Source organism: Cebus imitator, unplaced genomic scaffold (assembly GCF_001604975.1).
Source record: "Cebus imitator isolate Cc_AM_T3 unplaced genomic scaffold, Cebus_imitator-1.0 Scaffold289, whole genome shotgun sequence".
Lineage (NCBI taxonomy): Eukaryota > Metazoa > Chordata > Mammalia > Primates > Cebidae > Cebus > Cebus imitator.
In genome coordinates, this window is record NW_016107604.1 from 1,040,108 (window position 1) to 1,055,610 (window position 15,503).

The following is a 15,503-nucleotide window of genomic DNA, read 5'->3' on the forward strand; positions in this document are numbered from 1 at the left end:
TTTTTTTTGAAATGGGAGTATCGCTTTGTCACCCAGGCTGGAGTGCAGTGGTGCAATCTCAGCTCACTGCAACCTCCACCTCTGGGGTTCAAGCAATTCTCCTGCCTCAGTCTACCAAGTAGCTGGGTCTACAGGTGCATGCCACCACACCCGGCTAATTTTTGTATTTTTAGAGGAGATGGAGGTTCACTATGTTGGCCAGACTTGTCTTGAACTGGCTTCATGTGATCCATCCGCCTCGGCCTCCCAAAGTACTGGAATTACAGGCATGAGCTACCACTTCCAGCTAAATTATTTTACAGAGTTTGACTATTTTTGTTGACAAAAACATGTATATATAAGGTTCAGTCCTACCTGCTGTTTCAGGATCCCACTAAAGGTCTTGGAACATATCGCTCCATAGGTAAGGGGGACAACAGTAATTAGGTTCTAAATAATAAAATTCTATGTTGTTATAATGTTAACAATTTTGGGTTGGAATGAGAATTTGATTGTAATCATCTTCGAAGACAATTGTATTTTTATGCTAGGATATTAAGAAATAAAACCACGTCAAAATATCATAAAAACATCAAATGTCTTAATCTTACTGTATTATGACTCTAATTCCACAAACCCAGTGATACACAGTTGGGGGAAACAATCTGCTATTAACCCTCTGGGTACCTTTGTCTACCAAATCTGGGAAAGAAAGAAAAATACAATACGATAAAATAAAACAAAACAAACCCTACTGGGGAACAAAAAAGGGGGAAGTTGGGTCTATCATAAAGGCATGAATTTCCAAATACTTTCTTTATAATTACCTCCATCTGTTACATATACCATGAATAACTGAAATTACATGACTCTTAACACTGAACAAGAAAGTCTAATGGTACTGCAGAATTGAGATAGTGGTAACAATCTCACCAGTTGACCAAGCCAAAAAGTAGTCCTACTTTTCTTCTCTCACCTCCTGCTCATCAATAAACCATGCTCCTTCTATTCAGAGTTCATTTTACAATCTAAAAGCCTTTTAATCTACCCCTTCTCCATTCCTACTATCTTTCTCCTGGTTAGTTAGGACCTCAACTTTATATACTTGTCCTATTTCAACAGTTTTTTAACTTGTCTCCCCAACTGTTGCCTCTCTCTCCATTTCCACCTTTCAATCTGCCCTCCACACCACTGCCAATGAGCTTTCAAAAACTCAAATATGGAAGTGCAAAACATGCAATTTCTATTTTGAATTCCTCTGAAGAAGAGTCCCCACAATCTAGCTTGATTTACAAGGGCCTTCATTTTATGACTCCTGCTAAAATGTTCCCAATCTCATAGCCACCACCTCAGTCAGGACAAATAACATGCAGATCTGTGAATAAAATACAACCTTACACATTTCTATGATTTTAACCATGTTTGCTTCTGCCTAAAAAAGCCATTGCCATCTTTCCCTAACTTACTCCTTATCAGGCAAATTTCTATCTATCCTTTAAAAAGCAACATTCACCTCTTTCTTCCAGAAGTATTATTTGACATATTCCCAAACTCAGAGTGAGTTACAGTTTCTACCACATGCTTCTGATATGGGAGTGCTGGGAAGGGAAGAGCGTGGTCCCTTTAAATGATATGGAATGGGGGAAAGGAAGTGCTGGGTAGAGGAGGGTGTGGTCCCTAGCTAGGGCTCTACCCCCACAAATCTAGGTGAGGATAAGCACTTCTGCCTTCCCGCCCAAATGCTGTGCTTTCCAAGACCACCCTGGTCTCCTACATCCCCATCCTGGGTCTATAAAAACCCAAAACTCCAGCAAGGACGAGACAGAAGCTGCTAGATGGAAGAGGAACACATAGGTAGAAGACAAGTGGCTGGACATCAAGAGGACCTCGAAGGGAGCACGCAGAAGGAAGAGCACACCAACATACGCTGGCACATTGCAGGTCACTGACCAGTAGGACTAGGTGGAGTTCAGCTGGGACAGTCGGAGGAGAGTCGGGACCACCAAGCAGCCATCTCCCTCTGGCTCCCCCATCAGCTGAAAGTTACTTCTACTCAATAAAACTTTACACTCATTCTCCAAGCCCACATGTGATCTGACTCTTCCAGTACACCAAGGCAAGAACCCAGGATACAGAAAGCCCTCTGTTCTTGCAACAAAGTAGAGGCTAATTGAGCTGGTTAACGCAAGCCGCCTATAGAGAGCAAACTAAAAGAGCACCCTGTAACGCATGCCCACTGGGGTTTCAGCTGTAAACATTCACCCTAGACACTGCCGTGGGGTCGGAGCCCCACAGCCTGCCAGTCTGTATGCTCCCCTAGAAGTTTGAGCAGCAGGGCACTGAAGAAGTGAACCACACTCCCATCACATGCCCTGTGAGGGGAACAACGGAACCTCTCCCATTTCACTTCCAAATGAATGCTTACATCTATTATGTCATTTATCTTCTCCACTAGAATACGAGCCTACAAATGGTAGGGATAGACCACAAGTCGTGGTTTGATCCCTACAGCAAAGTAACCAGCATATGTAAGTTATTCCTGCCACTGAGTAAATCAGAATCTTAGTTTTTAATAACCTGTTACACATTTTTCATAAAAGGATAATACTTTGTTGATTCAATTTATACAGAATCATTTCCTTATTATAGTCTGAATTACCTTCTGGACAATTAAAAGAACGTTAATAGTTAAGATAATATAGCAGAAGAGGTTGGCAAAAGCTCATTATAGCATCATGCCCAAAGTCACAACACTGAAGCAGAAGTTCTTCTTCCAAAGTGTATGTGTAGTATTGTACAGCAATAATGAAATCAGACTGTAGAGGCCATCTCATAACTAATAAGTGACAAGGCTGTGATTCTGACCCCAAGTGGGCACAGTCTTGTCACTTGCTAGTTATGAGACTCATGAAAGGCCAAGCACAGTGGCTCACACCTGTAATCCCACCACTTTGGGAGGCCAATGTGGGAGGAACGCTTGAGACCAGGAGTTGGAGGCCCACCTAGGCAACATAGTAAGACCCTCATTCTCTACAAAAAACTTAAAAATTAGCTGAGCATGATGGTACATGCCGGTAGTCCTAGCTACTTGGAAGGCTGAGGCAAAAGTACTGCTTGAGTCCAAAAGTTCAAAGATGCAGTGAGCTGCAATTGTGCCACTGCATTCCAGCCTGGGCTACAGAGCAAGACCTGTCTCTTATTTTAAAAAAAAAAAAAAAAAATTCAGAAAGACTCATGAAACAGGTTAGCTAATACCAATGTCTTCATCTTTATAAAATGCAGAAAGCAGTATCTATGTCAAAGGGTTGTCTGAGGAATTAAATGAGACGACACATGTAAAATACTTAAAATACTACCCAGCACTTAGAATTTTGGTGACAAGGGGGCAGTGCACCTAGTAACACCAAAAACTTTCCTGGTGTTGCTGAACCACAAACTGGTTCAAAAACATAAGGAATTATAATTAAAGCACAAAGAGTTTTTTAAAAAGTATTCTGACAGGCTGGGCATGGTGGCTCACGCTTACAATCCCAGCACTTTGGGAGGCTGAGGCGGGTGGATCACCTGAGGTCGGGAATTTGAGACCAGCCTGGCCAACATGGTAAAATCCTGTCTCTACTAAAAAAATAAATGCAAAATTAGCCAGGTGTGGTGACCTGTAGTCCCAGCTACCCGGGAGGCTGAGACAAGAGAATGACTTGAACCTGGGAGGCGGAGGCAGCAGTGAGCCGAGATGGCACCACTGCACTCCAGCCTGGGTGAGACAGAGCAAGGCTCCATCTTAAATAAATAAATAAATAAATAAATAAAATTGTACCCCAACAATTTCATTTACATTTCCTTATAGTACAGTTTCCAAAAATAAGGCCAATGGCAAGTAGCATACATATTGAAAAACTCTAATACAAAATTAATTAAAATATTAGATGATATATTTTAAAAGGATCTTTATAAATGAATGGCTAAGCTGGCAGCAAAAGGAAAAGGGCTGAAGAAAAGAAAAAGATAATAGAGGATGGTAAACAAACACTGAAAGCCACTAAAATACCCTGAGATTTAGGAAACAAATTAGGTACCACACAGAGTTGTATCCAAGATTTCCCACATAATTCTGAACCCCTGGGACTTCTTTCTTAGTAAAATGTTGGAACTTCCTCCCAAAAAACTAACAATGGAACTACCATATGATCCAGCAGTCCCACGGCTAGATATAAATCATAGGAATTGGCATCAAAATTTCAAAGACATATCTATACTTCCACATTCATTTCAGCATTATTCACAATAGACAAGATATAGAATCAACCTAAGTATCCACTGAAGGATAAATGGACAAAGAAAACATGGTATATATACATCTTGATATACTATTCAGCTTTTAAAAGAAGGAAATTCTGTCATTTGTGCAACATGGATGAACCTGGAGGACCTTGTGTTAAGTAACATAAGCCAGTCACAGAAAGACAAAACGGCACGATCTCACTTATATGTGGAATCTAAAAAAGTCAAACTCAAAGAATATCTATCTCATAGAAGCAAAGAGAACAGTGGTTACCAGAGGCTGAGGGAGGGTGTGGAAAGGGAATTGGAGAGATGCTATTCAAAGCGTACAAAGTTTCACTTAGACAAGAAGAATAAATTCTAGTGATCAATTGCAGAGCAAGGTAACTGTAGTTAATAATAATGTATATTTCAAATATTCATCAAAAAAAACAAGTGAGTGAGGTTATGGGTATGTGGAAAAATCTATCATATGTCTAAAACCAGTTGTAGAAGGAGTCAAAAAATAAAATGCGACACAGGCAATATTTGAAGATGTAGTGGCTGAAAGTTTTCTAGTGCTGAAAGCAATAATCCCAAGATGCACAAAGATGAATAAAGAAAAATCGTATGTAGAAATGGAATATGCAGAAGAAAAAGAGATCTTTTGAAAGACATTAAGAGAGCTGTAAATCAGCTTCAATACAGCATCAAAAGAGCTAAAACAACACTAACAACTAACTTTTCAAAACTATCCAGGAAAACTGGAGTCACTGAAAATTCAGGCCCGGCGTGGTGGCTCACACCTGTAACCCCAGCATTTTGGGAGGTGGAGGTGGGTGAATCACAAGGTCAGGAGTTCGAGACCAGCCTGGCCAACATGGTGAAATCCCATTTCTACTAAAAGTACAAAAAAATTAGCTCGGTATAGTGGCGGGCACCTGTAATCCCAGCTACTCAGGAGGCTGAGGCAGGAGAACTGCTGGAACCCAGGAGGTGTAGGTAGCAGTGAGCCAAGATTACACCATTGTACTCCAACCTGGGCAACAAAAGTGAAACTCTGTCTCAAAAAAAAAAAAAAAAAAAAAAAAAGAAACTTCAGTAAGAAGCTGGGTATGGTGGCTCACATCTGTAATCCCAGCACTTTGGGAGGCAGAGGTGGGCTGACCACTCGAGCCCAGGAGTTTGAGACCAGCCTGGGCAATATAGTAAGACCTCGTCTCTAATTTTAAAAAAGAAAGAAAGAAAAAAGCATTAGCAATTAAAATTATTTTCAGTTATTTTTAATGGTAAAGATAAATTTTTATCACATGCATTTTTTTCACACAAAGAATTTAAGTGAAAAAATTAATTAAGATATTCTAAGTGTAGTGTCCAATTCTGAATCATTTTTTAATCCTGTTAACCATACTCTCCATCCATGTTTTTCCACACAATATCAACTACTGAGCCATCAAAAATGGTGGTGATATACCATTTCTTAGAAGGTCCTTCCACTGTTGCCTACAAACCCCATTTCTGCAAGTTTTGACATCACTTTTTTGACCTTACCACAAGGTGTCAATGAAATGTTTTCGGTCAACAATAAAAACTCCTTATTTCCTCAGATGGTCTACAAATGACTTGTCTACTGCAACAATAGGCTACAGCTATCTAATCATGCCAAGGGGAAAAACAACAAAGATGAGTATGCCCAGGCACTGACAACCATATCATGACTACCAGCTGGCCAATGGAGACTTAAAATGGCATGATTATTACATACCTTGATCCAAAAATTTAAACAAAAAAGGTGCATCTTTGAAGGAACAAAAGCAGTATTGCTGGCCCGGCAAGGTGGCTCACACCTGTAATCCCAACACTTTGGGAGGCCGAGGCAGGCAGATCACCTGAGGTTGGGAGTTCAAGACCAGCCTGACCAACATGGAGAAACCCCTTCTTTACTAAAAATACAAAATGAGCCGGGCGTGGTGGTGCATGCCTGTAATCCCAGCCACTCAGGAGGCTGAGGCAAGAGAATCACTTGAACCCAGGAGGAAAAGTTGCAGTGAGTTGCTAAATTTTATTAGGTGGTAAAGATCCGGATATTTAAGGGAACATTCTTAGTTTGTAGAAAGGTATTTATAATATGAAGGATTGAAATATCATGTTATCTGAATTTACTCTGAAATATACATATAGGAAGGAAAATACATATATATGGGGAGAAATATTTAAAATGAATGTTATAAGCCATGATGAAACTAAGTCAGGAAGGCATTAAAAAACCACTAAGCAAATAGTTGATGGTTAACTATCAACTTAGTTAAAATAAATACAGAAGATAGTGAAATGAGCTAAACACCACCAAAAGAAAGTAATAAAACAAAGCCAGAAAATGGGACATTCTATAAGACAATTGAGCTGGTCTCTTTAAGCCAGTGACAAAAACAAAAACACAAAAGGGATAAGAGTGGAGGGAGACAATGCAAAAAAAAAAAAGACACCTAAGAGACGTACTCAGTTCTAACCTACAGTCCTTGACTAGATAGTGGTTTGGACAAAAGGGCTGTGGAAGACATTTCATAATAAATTAGGTGAGGGGGAGAGGAGGAGGGGGAGAGGGGGAGGAGGCAGGGAGAGAGAGGGAAGGAGGGAGACAGAGAGAGGGAGGGAGGGAATAGACACAAAGAAAGAAGGAAAAAAACTAGAGATGATTGACAATGTCAAAATTTTATTGTTTGAAATCAGTATTAAAATTGACAAACCTTTGACTGAAGCAAGGAAGAAAACAGAAGGCAAAACTAAGTATCAGAAATTAATTAAGAACCTAATTATAGGTGTATGTGACCATAAACAAATGTAGCAGAGATTTACAACATAAAAAATCAACTGGTAACTAATAAAACCAGTAGTATAAAATCTTCCCACAAAGACATACACCAATCCCAGAGAGTTTAACAGGTTGGTTTTATCAAATATTCACGAAACTACTTTTACAAGATTATGTTTAGCTATTTCAGAAAATACAAGATGGAAACATTCCAAACACTTTTAATGAAATGTTTACAATATTGATAACAAAAGAAACAAAACTCTCATTAATTACAAAGGTAGGATAATCTATATAGAAATTCCAAAGTTACATAGTCAAATCACCTGTTAGTAAAAGTTAGTGAAGTTGCTTGATAAGTTTAACACAGAAAAGTCAACTGCTGTTCCATGTACCAGCAGAGATAAAAAATAAAATTAAAATGGCACAAATAGCAATAGAAGTGTAAAATGTAAAATATATTATTTATAAGATGTACAAGAACTTTGTGAGGAAGTTATAAAACTTCACTGAGAAAAGATGACAGTTTCTTTTTAAAATACAAAGTCAATGCAATCCCGAACCAATCCCTAAGAAAAAACCATTGTATAATTTATTTAACTTTATCTGATCTCCAGCACTACAGTATTTCACAAGACACTGACAAATCTAAGACTTCAAAACAGTGCTAACTGTTGCAAATGCATTTATGATCTGGCCTTTGGCTTCCTTTGCTCAACAACCATGTCAGGCTCTAAAAACTATTGCCAGCCAAATCCTTGTTTTGTTGTTGTTATTTTTAGTTTGTTGTTTCTTTTTGAGACAGAGTCTGGCTCTGTCACCAGAATGGAGTGCAGTGGCACAATCTCGGCTCACTGCAACTTCCACCTCCTGGGTTCAAGCAATTCTTCTGCCTCAGCCTCCCGAGTGGTGGCTGGGACTACAGGCACACGCCACCACACCCAGCTAATTTTTGTATTTTTAGTAGAGACAGGGTTTCAGTATGTGGGCCAGGGTGGTCTTGATCTCTTGACCTCGTGATCCGCCTGCCTTGGCCTCCCAAAGTGCTCGGATTATAGGCATGAGCCACTAATGTCCGGCTGCCAAATCCTTTAAGGCCCGGGAACTAAAAATGATTTTTATATAAAAGATTATCTAACCACCTACATAATAACTGATTTTGCCTCTTGGTCCACAAAAACCTAAAATATTTACTATTTATTTACTATTTTGCCCTGTAAGAAAAAGTTTGTGGACCTTTGCCCTATACCAACAATGTGAGAGTTTCCGAAACACCTATTGCACTTCTGTGTGCTTCTCTCTCATTTCTCTTCTTGGAAAGCTTGACCAGGTCTTGTATCTTGAAAACTCGTATTAATCCTTCCCTAAAGTTTCATCTTTTCTGTGAAGTCTTTCCTAATCCCCCACTCAGACTTTCCCATACCCTTTAAACAAAGCATGTGCACTTCTGCCTCCAGCACAGCCTTTAACACCTCTAATACATTACTTAGCAAAACTTTACTATGTTTACACGTATCCTCCTCACAGAAACATGGGAGGAGAGGAGGAGCTATCTTACTCATCTCTGTATTGTCAAAAAGCCCCCAACAACAAAAAGCCAGACTAGACTAAATTGTGTAACAGAAAAAGACACCGGAAAGTCAGAAAATGGGCAGATTCCACTAAGTTATTCCACCACCTATTTGTGCTGACTTGGATGCTTCCTTCATCACCAGGATACATGATATCTAGTCCATAAAGTAAAGGAATTAGATAATAATTTTTAAGATGTGTTCTGCTTCTAAACTTGTAAAATTCCCAAAGAATCTAACTCTTACTCCAAAATATACTGCCTTTTAACTTTTCTTTAAAAGATCTCACTCTCCCTATGCAACAATCTTGCATGTTCTTCACATGTACCCCAAAACCTAAAATGCAATTAAAAAAATAAATAAACAAACAATAATTTATATATATAAATTTTAAAAAAGATCTCACTCTCTTGGTCTCCTCTAGGCAAAAAAGTTTTTAGATTTAAAAAAAAAAATTCAGGTTAATTTAGGCATTAAACGTGTTGAAATATTATAGTTCTGTTTTCCCTATAAGCTCTAAATATTTTCGTATTATGAAGCACTTCCAGACCAATATATTTAAATATTGAATATATTTGTGAATTCAAAAAACAAACTGGAATTAGAGGAACCTTGAGTTCTCCCACTACAATAATTCTCTCTTCAACATTTCTCTCCTACCTGATATTAACCCATAATCCCACATCAGTACAAAACTGAAGAAAAAATAAAACCATACAGAAGAAAACCTCACCAATCAGGCCCAATTAGGAAAATAAGGTCAGCATAAATTCAGGGCTGGTAAGAAATACAATTTTCAAGCATGTGCTAAATCAGGCAGCAAAATAGTATTATTTAGACCTTTTTAGTGAATCTGTTTTAAGAGTAAGAATTATCTGTAATTAACATACCAAAAAATATGTAAATTAATCTATACAACAAACTGAAATATTAGGTTGGTGTAAAAGTAGTTGCAGTAATGGCAAAAACCGTAATCACTTTTGCACCAACCTAATATTTCAGTTTGTTGTATAGTTTAATTTACATATGTTTTAATACTGCAGCAGTAATATTATAAAGCCCTCTGATATTTACATTCATATAGATATTATGTACATTAAATTTACTAACCAATATTTTTGGTGTCCCAAACTAAATTTTAGCACCATCAAAACCTTTAAAAATTAGGATTGTAAAAAATTAATGAATTGATCACTATTTTTAAAAACTGCCCCCCACAAATACTTTAATCAATGTACAAAAAAAATACACATCCTGCATATCTTCTAATAGATCAATTAGTTTTTCAAACCGAAATGCTGTTCTCCATCCTTCCATATTACCATAACGTTTAATCAATGGTTCTATTCAGATAGGTATCACTTCCAGAATCCAAAACCTTTTCTTTCTTTTGTTAAGTGGAAAAAAATAAGAAAGTCAGTTTTGTTTATTTATTTTAGACTGTCTCCCAGGCTGGAGTGCAGTGGCATGATCTCGGCTCACTGCAACCTCTGCCTCCTGGATTAAAGCGTTTCTCTGCCTCAGCCTCCCAGTAGTTGGGATTACAAGCAAGCACCACCACACCAAGCCCAGCTAATTTTTGTATTTTCAGGAGAGACAGGGTTTCACCATGTTGGCCAGGCTGGTCTCAAACTCCTGACCTCAGGTAATCGCCTGCTTCCACCTTCCAATGTGTTAGGATTACAGTTGTGAGCCACTCCGTCCAGCCCTGAGTGTTTCTTTCATGCTAAAGAGATAACTCAGGGCAGACAGCCCCTATGTAACTTCAGGATGGGGGCTGGTCACAGCGAAGAGCAAAGCATGATTAGACCATTAGCACATTTCAGTCCCATTCTCCAACCTCTGGGTAGAGGAAAGGTACTGAAGGTTGATTTAATCAGTCATGCCTACATAGTAATGCCTCCATAAAAACCCAAAAGGACAGAGTTTGGAAAGCTTCTGGATAGCTGTACAAGTGAAGGTCCTTGTATTGGTCCAGGTGTTGGCCTATCCAGAGACAGCATGGAGGCTCCAAGCCACTTCCCACATGACCTCATCCTATGCATCTCTTCATCTGTACCCATTATAACAAACCAGTAAACCTCTTTCCTGAGATCTGTGCCACTCTTGGCAAATTAATGGAACCCAAGGAGTAGGTCATGGGATCCCTGATTTTTATATAGCCAGTTGCCAAAAGTTCCAGAGGCCTGCACTGGCATCTGAAGTGGGGGTAGTCTTGCGGGACTTAGCTCTCAATCTGTGGGATTTGAAACTATCTCCAGGTATTGTCAGAATTGAACTGAATTAGATGACACTCAGCTGGTATCCACTGCAGAACTGATTGCTTGCCAGGTATGCAGGGGAAAACCCACACACATTTTGTTACAGAAATGTTCTGTGCTGTTGAGAGCATAGGAGGAGCTGAATTTTTTCCTATATCCTCAGACCATTCATTATAAAAACATAAAGTAGGGGGAAGAGGGAAGGGAAGAGCCCTCGAAGTAAAGTAACAACAGAAGGGAACATCTTCAATATAAGTCTACAAAAACCCTACAGCTAATATCACATTCAACAGTAAAAATTTAATGTTTTCTCCCAAGAAACAAAACACGGGTGGTCCCCTTCCATGCATTGTATGGGAGGTCTCTGCCAGTACAAGGCAAGGAAAAGACTAAAGGGCATCCACAAGTAAGAAAAGAAAAAATAAAATTTTCTTTATTTGCCGACATCATAATATATATAGAAAATCCTATCTAGAGCAACATTACTAGAACAATATAATTTAGTAAGATAATAGGATACTAGATCAGTATGCAATAAGAGCAATATACAATTAAAAACAAAATTTTACAACCACTCCAATCACAACAGCATCAAAAAACAAAAGCAGGAAATAAACTTAAAACATATGTGATAAAAACTAGAAAGTACTGCTGTAGAGTCTTCAAGAAGGCTAACAGAGGGTGAAATACGGCATATTCATGAACAAGCAAAAAAGTCTGTGCACAAATGTTCACAGCAGTATTACTCACAATAGCCAAAAAGCGGAAACGATCCAAATGCCCATCAACTAATGAAAGGATAAACAAACTGTGGTATATTGATCTAATGGAAGTGTTGAGCAGCATATAGAAAAACTGGAACTCTCACACACTACTGGCGGGAATGTAAAATGGTACAGACAGACATAGGAGGAAAAAGTTTTGGCAGTTTCTCAAAATGCTAAACACAGATGTACCCTATAATCCAACAATTCCATTTCTGAGTACCTACTCAAGAGAACTGAAAATATTATAGCATGTGAATTATACTTTGATAAAGCTTAAAAAAAAAACAACCCAGAGATTAGAAAAGATATTTTCAATACACTGAAAAAATAATATATATGTCTAAAACTTCTACACAGTGGTCTCAAAATCTCTGCATAGGATGACTGTTGAAGGGCTTTCCCAGACAAAGCCAGTCTATGAAGACTAGAATAAGAACCTACTTCAAAAAAAAAAAAAGATAAAAATCCACAAAAAATCTGAAATGGCAATTCAGATTAAAAAATCTTACTGGTCAATAAATTTAAAAGTAAACACGATGTAAAAGATCATGCACTGCTTAAACTAAGATAAGAAAGTGGATGATTCATTGTTTCACTGCTATGCACCTTCATTTAGTTAAGTCTTTCAATTAGGCCTTCTTAAAAATTGTTAAGAGTTCATCATAACTTTCGCATTACACCTTCCCATTTTAGCCTGGTATACACAACTTCAGCCTTCTTTTACTCCCAGGTACCAACTTTAGAAATGAAAACCAAGGAATCATTTTGCTATTGTTATTTGTTAAGTTTTGCTTCATTTTTTACTTATCACACTTCCATCATATTTGACCAGTAAAATGTGTGAGAGGAACCTAATTCTTAATAAAATATAAGGATATTCATGTAAGGTAGCACAAACATAAATAATACTCTCTCTCCTTTTCTAATACCTTTCCCCTAGAAGCAATATTTTTAAGTAATTAACCAAAAAAGGCAAGTTCAATTCATTTTGAGTATAACTGGCAATAATCTGCCCAAAACATAAACATGAAATTGGCATGCAAATGTGCACTAACCTTCCAGTAGTCAGATTGTAAACTGTAGTACCTCTGGTATGCAGATAATGCTGGAAGAAGGAAAATAATTATGAGTCATAATTATGTCTCACTTTAAAGTCAATAATACATTTAACAAACATTATAACAAGATTCCCACCATACCACCTCCAAGCAGATAGTGATATTTCAGACCAAACAACTTAAAAATCTGGGCCCCCTCAGGAGTTCAAGAACGTAAAGCCATGGTCAGATCTCAGATCTGCACTTAAACAGCATCTAGGCTAACCCCATGCATCAACCTGACCTTCCTCAAACATCAAAACTGGTAAAGGATTAAGATTTTCCAAGGCTACTCCAGAATTTTCTAGATTATTTGTTCTCAGAAGAGACCTCACTTCCAAGAATGGCCAACAACTCGACCACCTTAAAGAGCAAAAGAACTGTTTCTTCTGTGTCGCTTCGTATCCTACAATCAACAAAAACTTACCCCTCAAAATTACCTTTCTCAACCTCAATTACAAAATAGGACAAGCCATCCACCAAATCCATCTTGAGGCATAAAAGATTCTGAAAAACCTAAAAGTAGGTCCTGTCAAACTCAAAATTCAGTGAAGTAAATGTAAAAAAGTGAAAATTACATATGTACATTACAATTGGTAGAGACTGCCCTTCTTAAAAAAACAAAATACTGATGAATAAACCCCATTCCATACCAAATAAATCAGAATCTCTTAAGGCAGGAGGCTAAGCACTTATTTGATCCTTCAAGTACAGATATGACTGAGGGACACCCTAATGACAAAGGCAGTGAAATGGAGTCTGAAGCAGGGTTAAAAAGTGGCAGCAGCTCAGATACATTCTAATATGCTGGGGATGTTTACAGATGAACCAATTTATGAACTTTAGATATTGGCACAACAGAAACAAACTGCAAACATTACGTGAAATGCTTTCATAAAATTAAACAGCCAAAGTAAGTTAGGAAAAAAATTGGATGTAATGAAGAGAAATTGCTCTAACAGATATTGGAATTATCATAAAGTTGTAAGAAATAGAATTGAAAAGAACTGAAAGTCCAAAATGAGAACTTTATATAGGAATTAGCACAGTAGATAGGTGGCATTTCCAATCAGTGGGGAATTATTAATGTAATCAGCACCCAAGTATTTATAAGTAAGCAAAAAAGTAAAATTTCTAACTCAAATCATATACTAAAATAATTCAATGACTACATTAAAAAGTCAGATATAAAAAGAAGCCCATAAAACTAATTTCTAGATGAAAACATGCGGAAATAAAATTTTTTTGGTCAGCTAGAAAAGGATTTTTTTAACTTGTGGTTTACAAGCCACAAGCTAAGATATGGAAGACCACGATAAAAACTATTTGAGAAGCAAATGGCTCCCTCAACTCTCTCACTCAATCCTTGATATTGTTTAGGCAATATGACCAAAAAAATACAGAGATTCTCCAACAAAAGGCCATGGAGATCATACTCAGAGATCCCCAATCACATGCTCAGAGCCTCCAGTTCTCAATTATTCCAATAGTAAAATATGGACAGATAAGAATTATCAGACATCTAAAGAAAACCTCTAACCAAGAAGACAAAAACTAACACAAACAGAAAAAAAAAAAATCTAAAAGAAAAAAAATGAATATTATGCAGGGGGAAATATACTTCAAAAAATTCTTACTAGTCTTAAATAAGGGAAAATATTGTTTTCATTGAGGGGGGTGGAGGGGGGTGTATGCAGGAGAACAAACAGGATGCTCTAGAAAAAAAATTAAATTCAGTAAAGTATGATAGAAGGAACGCATAATTCAATGAAAAGATTAAAATGAAATTTGAAGAAATCTCTCAAAAAAATAAACAAAAAGGACACAAACAGAAAAACTGTGTCCTGGAGGTCTAACATATCAATAATAGAGCCCCAAAAAGAAAGAATAAAAAAAGAAGAAGAAAATTCAGAAAATAATTCCAAAAAAAAAAAAAAATCCCACAAAAGAAGGCTATGAGTTGGTAGTTTGAAGGGTCCTACAACAAATGTGTAATTCTAGAAATAAGGCAATAGAACAATGTTTTCAAAATTCTGAAGGAAAATTATTTCCAACCTAGAATTATGTATCCAGCCAAACAATCTATTAGGCAAGTACAATAAAGGTGTTTTCCGATATGCAAATTCTCCAAAGAAAATTATCTCCCAAATACCTTTTCTGAAGAAAATTCTGACAAATATGCTTCCGTTAAAGGAGAGTATATACCAAGAAGGAAAAAGATATGGTTTATTGAAAGCAGGAGACAAAACAGAGACAAGAGGCCATGGGAATTCCCAAGATGAAGAAAAAGAGTGATCCCAGGATAGCTGCTATGCCCCAGATCCAGGTCACTGAGGCTTATCATTAAAATTCTGCTGCCCTTGTAACCTCTTCTCAACCTGAGGACCAAATATCCAGATAAAACTGGCCCAGACCGGGCTTGGCTTTTTCTTGACCATGTTCTGATGAAGTTTCTATTCTCCCTTCTATATTCTACAAAATAGATGATGTGAAGGCTCCCCAGAAGTGTTAAGTGTTCTGCTTTAATTTACTTTGGTTAAGGGGAGGGGAGGGGAACACAGAACATCACAGCCAGACATGGGTTACACCTACAGAGGCAGGGAGGAGGATGCAACTGGAGAGAACACAGGCTGGTGCCAGCAGTACCATTCTATTTCTTAAATTGTATAGTAGGTAGACAGGTGTCAATTTTAATAGTCTTTAAATCATATATAGGTTTTTAGACATTCTACTTAAGTATAATACACTGCTCAATT

General features: G+C 37.6%; 1 protein-coding gene across 1 annotated transcript in view; it reads right to left on the reverse strand.

Annotated features, from left to right (window-relative positions):
• Positions 1–15,503, reverse strand: part of KDM6A (lysine demethylase 6A) — a 197,883-nt gene that overhangs the window by 104,316 nt on the left and 78,064 nt on the right. The window contains exon 4 of the mRNA XM_037729060.1: positions 12,706–12,755. Within this exon, the coding sequence (XP_037584988.1) occupies positions 12,706–12,755 (50 nt within the window). The remainder of the gene's footprint in view (positions 1–12,705; positions 12,756–15,503) is intronic.